This window comes from Triticum dicoccoides, chromosome 2B, assembly GCF_002162155.2.
Source record: "Triticum dicoccoides isolate Atlit2015 ecotype Zavitan chromosome 2B, WEW_v2.0, whole genome shotgun sequence".
NCBI classification, from domain to species: Eukaryota; Viridiplantae; Streptophyta; class Magnoliopsida; order Poales; family Poaceae; genus Triticum; species Triticum dicoccoides.
Genome location: NC_041383.1, coordinates 93,246,262 through 93,252,712, shown reverse-complemented (window position 1 = coordinate 93,252,712; position 6,451 = coordinate 93,246,262). Strand labels below are relative to the sequence as shown.

At 42.1% G+C, this 6,451-nt stretch overlaps 2 protein-coding genes across 5 annotated transcripts in view; one reads left to right on the top strand and one right to left on the bottom strand.

The window, feature by feature from the left end:
- LOC119362317 (beta-glucosidase 5-like) overlaps nt 1-1,320 on the top strand; it is a 7,589-nt gene extending 6,269 nt beyond the window's left edge. For all 4 annotated transcript variants that reach the window (XM_037627513.1, XM_037627514.1, XM_037627515.1 and 1 more), the window contains 3 exons: nt 223-325; nt 417-504; nt 623-1,320. In XM_037627513.1, the coding sequence (XP_037483410.1) occupies nt 223-325; nt 417-504; nt 623-854 (423 nt within the window). In that variant the 3' untranslated portion in view covers nt 855-1,320. The remainder of the gene's footprint in view (nt 1-222; nt 326-416; nt 505-622) is intronic.
- A 928-nt stretch (nt 1,321-2,248) lies between these two features.
- LOC119362318 lies at nt 2,249-4,307 on the bottom strand. Its single transcript, XM_037627518.1, has 3 exons — nt 4,162-4,307; nt 3,959-4,079; nt 2,249-3,843 (listed from the first exon to the last, which is right to left on the bottom strand). The coding sequence occupies exon 3, from the start codon at nt 3,838-3,840 to the stop codon at nt 2,347-2,349; it is 1,494 nt and encodes a 497-aa protein (XP_037483415.1). The 5' UTR covers nt 3,841-3,843; nt 3,959-4,079; nt 4,162-4,307; the 3' UTR covers nt 2,249-2,346.
- Nucleotides 4,308-6,451: the final 2,144 nt, after the last annotated feature.

Here is a 6,451-nt window from a genome sequence, read left to right as displayed (position 1 = left end):
GGGGGGGGTCGTTAACCCAGTTTTGATAATTCGGGGTTACAGTACTAGAGAGTTGAAGAGTGCAATGTACAGTGAACCAAAATGTTTTCTGCGCACCATTCAGTTAGAAATACCAAACTGGCTTGGAGATTAAATAAGAAAAACACGCATCAAGCAGATGTGATCGAGGTTGACAAACTGATGCTGATTCCTGACAAAGTTACGGTCTCTATTGGTCTGCAGGGAGCCCCAACAAATGTTCCAAGTGATCCCAAAGGGTTGCAACTTGTCCTCGAGTACCTGAAGGAAGCCTATGGGATAACTCAACTTTATGTCCACGAGAATGGCAAGCACATATAGTTTAGCAAGAAGCAAACCTATGTTAACGAACCAAATATCTTCCTGAATCTCAGTTGTATTATTCTTCGTGTCAGCAGGTGTGGGGTCAGCCAACGATAGCCTTGATGATACTTACAGGGTCGATTACCTGCGCAGCTACATGGGAAGCACACTAGATGCAATAAGGTTAGCAATCTTCAGCACACGGCTCCATATCTCTCAGCGGATGCTTAAGACTCAGAAAAGGAAAACAAAGATAAAATTTGGTTTTCCACCACCCCGATTGACGCTCGTTGTTCTGCAGGAATGGGGTTAATGTGAGGGGTTATTTCGCCTGGGCACTCATGGACCTATTCGAGCTCCTGGCAGGATACGAGTCCAAGTACGGCCTGTACCGCGTGGATTTTGATGACGAAAGGAGGCCACGGCAAGCCAGGCTCTCTGCTCGCTGGTACTCCGCCTTCCTGAAAAAGAATGGATCCTCTATTCGAGTATCAAGGGCGCAGGAGGACCTAAGGTTGACGACCGTCTTCTAAGTTTGGTGCTCGGGCGTCACATGTATGTATGCACGCACCTGTCGAAGTTTAACAAAAGGCCACTCTATTGAGCAGCAGATTCTTCAACTTTATTTTCTGAAAATAAAGGGGCGTGAGAGGAAGAACTGGCAGCCAGACGGCCCGGGAAGAAGTATGTTTAGCTGACTTGTGGGTTGTTTTGTCACAACAAGGGTGACTTCCCTGCTATTTGTAGGAATTGCAAGTCAAACATTACAAGTGGAAGTTGATGGCGACGAAAACAACCTAAGGAACTAACCGAGGATGAAAAACACAAGTTTAGTTCCCTTTTTTAAACTCATGAAAATTGGAAAGTTAGTTGGTTATGGCTGTTATATGTTCTGGATCAGATAAATTTTGAAAGAAGAAGTCTTCTTTCGATCCTTGAACTGGTGCCGTCTTGGTCTTGGTCATATTAGTTTTGAAAGGAACATGTTTTCTTTTGACCCTTCTACAATTTACCTTTTTCTTTTCTTTAGAATGACCTGTAAATTTGCTCAAATTTGACAGACATTACAAGTACAATGAACAACAACAACAAAGCATGTAAAAAAAACCCACAACAAAGGCTCTAGTTGAAAGACAGACTATTTCAGCTTAGTCCATGTCCAACTAACTGCAGCTAAGCCAACGCACATGCTGACAGATGTCTTTCAGCCCCCGGAATGAGCTATTTCAAATGATGCAAGTTTGTACTCCCTCTGTTCCAAAATAGATGACCCAACTTCGTACTAAAGTTAGTACAAAATTGAGTCATTTATTTTGGAACGGAGGGAGTAATTGTATATATAGCTGCCAAAGCAGATCACCACTGTAAGTATACTTAAACAAGCCACAGGTGCATTTTGAAAGAACAATCATGCACGCTTTCATGCTTATCTATGTAAGCACTTACCTTCTACATCAGCAAAGAGACAATACGATTCTTATATTTCTAACGCGTATTTGAATGAAAATAACATGCCAAATCCCTGATGTTATTATCCAAAAACAGCAACATAAAAGACTGAATGTTACAGCAGAGTACACATTGCAAGTTCATCCAAATCCCTCAACTTTTACATTTGATTTGACACATCTTATTGTGTGGAGAACTACATGAGAAATTATCCTCTATATTCTATACAACTCAAAAAGATAAAAGAAAAAAGAACTGTGGCACTAGTACATGATAAATATGAGAAAATACCAAATTTGTGCAAAAATATGATCCATGTATATTGTAATTAGGATAAAGTGGAAAAAAAGGACTGCACTCATGTTTTGTAATATAAGTACAATCTTTTCCTTTTGTATTGTGCATGATGATTTTTTTGGACAAGTCTACTTTTTTCCTCATATTTTGCCATACGCTTACCATGGAACTTCTTAAAAAGTGGTTCAAGTGTACGAGTACAGGGTTCATCAACACAGGACCACCGCCTACCAAACTAAATAATTATTACATATAATTATAGATAAAGGAAGCTAAAACCTATTCATTGAATGCCAAGTTCATCTTTCTAAGATTGGGTGTAATCCACACCGGAGCTGGGCAGTTGGAGCAAAGCTGGGAAGACACAAGTTCCTCCCTGCTGTTATTACCCAAGTCGAGAATTCCCATATCACGGGGACTGTTCTTGAATCCCCTTGTCCAAAGCACACTGTCATCGGTAAAGTAGGCATGGTTTCCCTTGAGAGCCGGATAGTCTTGAGCAGCAAGACAAAGTGATTGATTGTGCCCAAGAAACAACACATGGTCGCGCAAGCAACTGGTTTTCTTAATTTTCTCTCCTGAAGAAGCATCGACTTCATATATTTTGAATTTTCCAGTGCTCCAAAACACAGATGCCCCAGGCTCGGGTTCTAAATCACAGTGCTCATATAATCTCCACACCTGAAGAAGATTGCCCCATGGAGCTTGTACAATGTAAGTATTCAGAAACCGGTCATCAGGCTCTGGCTCCCGTGTAATCATCTTCATCGTGACAACAGGGCTACTTAGGTCAAAAGCGTGAATTTGTCCATATGAAGTGACTGCGTACAGCAGGCCGTTCTTGTAAATGCAATCGTCATAGTTGGTGTATGGTGGCAGCCATATCCAACTATCATCCCCTGCCCTTGCAACCGAGAGCTGACTGGCTGGATTGTGTATGAGCGCCACAATGTATCCATTGCATGCATCAGAAAACACAAAAGCTTTATAGTGGAGCTTGTTCCTCAGCTCTCCAAGAGCCAAGATCGATGGCGGACCGTAAACCCTTTTTGCGGTGTGGCATGAGTACTCGTACTGGTGAAGAGCACCGGAGTCATTATAGCTGGGTTTCACATGCTCGATGGTGATCACCGAAGGGAGATCAATCTGTTCACCAGTGATGGGATTGACAAGGTGCATCTCAGATCTGTCATCAACTGTAACAAGCAAGCCTTGCGAGGACCCAATCAGATGCCTATTTCTGATAGGCGGCCCTGGAAGAGTCAGCTTGTACGTCCGCTTCTCCGTGAGGCTGTAGAGGCAAGCAACGCTCTCGCCAGCAGATTCAGATGTGTAGAGGAGGCACGGCGTCTGGGGGCGCGTGTAGTGCCCAAGGCTGCGCAGCCTCAAGTACGTGGAGCGCCATGAGGAGCAGACCGACCCGGCACGGATGAGGTCAGGGATCTCGAGGGTGGCCAAGATGCTCATCAAGATGTCCTGAGGCAGCTCAGGCGATGCGCCCTCCATAGTCTTGATCAGTGGAGGATGCTTGCAGAATTTCTTCAGTGAACTTGGAGTGAGGCGTAGCAGCCTAGGCAAAGCTCTGAGAACTAGCGAGCACAGATATGCTGGGTGTATAGCTAGACTCCATAAGCTCATTGTCCAGGCTAGGCTACAGGCCTCCATATAGGCAAAATCAATCTTGGACGACTTAAAAAGACCCAATGCCGGAGGAGGAAGATACGGAGCTTCGGCGACAGTCCGATTATTCTCAGGTGTACCGCCGGACTTCATAATCTACAGGCATCCGTATATATAAGTTTTATAATTAAAAAAAAAGTTACAACTTTGGATGGAAACAGAGGATAAGAGTTCTTGTGGGTAACTTATAGATCACAAACGGAGGACACACCTGATTCGAATACGCGAAGAACTGTATTGGATTGGGCACTCGGGGATTCTTTTGCTGATGAAGGCACGGACTTGATTCGAGGAGTCCCACTCGGTTTGCTTCTCAGAATCCTCCTATCTCTCTACCAAAGGGAGGAAGGAAATTAGAGCAATAACCGGCGGAAGGTGAAACGTAGCCAAATCAGATGCGGCGGAAGGTGATACCCAGATTGAAGAGGGAGATCTAAGCCGCAGCAGCCGCAGCAGAGGAGGGAGGGGGCGCACGCGTTGACCTGATTGGATCAGCAGAGGAGGGTGGAGGCGGCTGCGAGTCCTCCTCTTCGCGCAGCGCTCACGTGCCTCCGCTCGTGGGCCGGTCCAACCAGCAGGTGAGTGCTCGCTATAGCGCCGCCGGTTGGAGTTTCTGGCGCTCACACGGCACCTGGTATGGGCCAGCCCACCACGAGGCAATCAGCGAATCGTTCGCCAGCTCACGCTTCGTACGCTTCGTTTCTTTGATAAAAGAAACGTACGCTTCGTTCTCCACTAGAAAAAACAAACGTACGAAAAAATTCATCAGTTTTTAAAAATAGTTCATCAAATCAAATTTGGAAAAAGTCCATCGGTTTTGAAATAGATTTCCTCGATTTCCAAAAAAAAATCATTGATTTGAAAAAGTTTGGTTGTTTTGAAAAAAAATCATCAAATTTGAAAAAAAATGTTCATCGAATTTGACAAAAGTTCATAGATTTGTAAAATAATGTTCAATGAATTTGAAAAAAGTTCAGCGATTTTGAAAAAGAGTTTATGGAATTTGAAAATACAATCATTGATTTTTAAAAAAGTTCATCAGTTTTGAAATCCAATTTTTTTTAAAAATCATCAATTTGACAAAAGTTTATCAAATTTGAAAAAAAATTCATTGAATTTGGAAAAAAGGTTCATCGAATTTGTAATAGGTAAAACATTTGAAAAAACAAACAAACAAAAGCCAGTCCAGAAAACCAGGTTTTCTGCTAAACGAAAACTGTCTCGCGACCGGATAAAACCTGGTTGGGAAACCAGGGCTTTCCGCGAGCTTGAAATAATAAAATGATACAAAGAGGCACAAAAGTTGTGTTATCCTAGTGGTTGCCTCTGGTGGTTTGTGAGGAACTGGTGACAAGTTCGATTCCTGGCGTAACATGTCTGGGGTTGGTGCGGTGGCCCTAAACCATGAAGGCATTTGTGTTGCCGCATTCACTGAGCCTCTTCAAGGTGCACTAGAACCTGAACTTGCTGAAGCTATGGCTCTTCGAAGGTTTGTGAAACTAGCATGGGATGAACACTTCTTCAATGTGATTTTTGCTACAGATTGTCAGTCTCTTGTGAATAGCATTAATGCCAACCCTCTTGACCGTTCCATCATGTGGTAAACTAGTAAAATGTCTGTGCGTTGCCACATGCTTTTAAAATATTTTGCTGAAGTTATATATAAACATAATGTATGTTAAATTTCACATGTAGAGAAAAGATAGCATGGGCACATTGGGTAATAATTGAAGTCCACTTCACTTGCAATGTAAATTGATATAAAAAAGCAGATTGATGATTTATACATACAGAGCGATTGTTCAACTAAAAATCTATTACAATTTAAATTTCACTTGATGCACTTAAGAAATTCTCGCATGGTTAGGAATGTTGTCTATCTATTTTTCTAAGCTTACCTGCCCAACCTTATTCTGATCTCAACTACTCTCTCACCACACCCAACCCTCTCACTCTCTCATCCCAGACACATCCCTGCAATTTCCTAAATTAATATTATCTTGAATATAGTGATAAAAAATAAATGCTTGTATTTTGAATGTTATGATAATGAAATATATAAATTTACCCATCTATGCTCCTTGGAATACCATATGGAAATAAACATTGCCATCTAGCTATGTCAAAATTCCAGTCGAGTTGCTTTATTTCGAGTGTGCCGGTAAACTCCCTCGCAAATCTTGTGTAGTCAACCTCGACCAGTGTTGAAGGTGCAATCGGCATGCGTGGGTTTCCACTTTCAACCTTTGGTTTTTAACTCATTTTTTGCATGAGGGGGATCGAGCGAGGGGGTGAATTTTTTTCCTTGGATTGATCGGTGGTTTTACGAAGCGAATCAAACGAACACGACATATGGACTTCCTTTAACTGTGGGGAATAGTATCGATAATACAAATTTAATAATATTCAAAAAATTAGAGATTAACAATTGATACGTCTCCAACATATCTATAATTTTTTATTGTTCCATGCTATTATATTACCTGTTTTGGATGTTTATGGGCTTTACTTTACACTTTTATATCATTTTTGGGACTAACCTACTAACCGGAGGCCCGACCCGAATTGCTGTTTTATTGCCTATTTCAGTGTTTCGAAGAAAAGGAATATCAAACGGAGTCCAAACGAAATGAAACCTTCGGGAGCGATATTTTTGGAACAAACGCCAATCCAGGAGACTTGGAGTGGACATCAAGAAGCAGCC

Excerpts from the sequence above, each read along its gene's own strand:
- LOC119362318 (XM_037627518.1), bottom strand. The coding sequence starts at position 3,840 with ATGAAGTCCGGCGGTACACCTGAGAATAATCGGACTGTCGCCGAAGCT.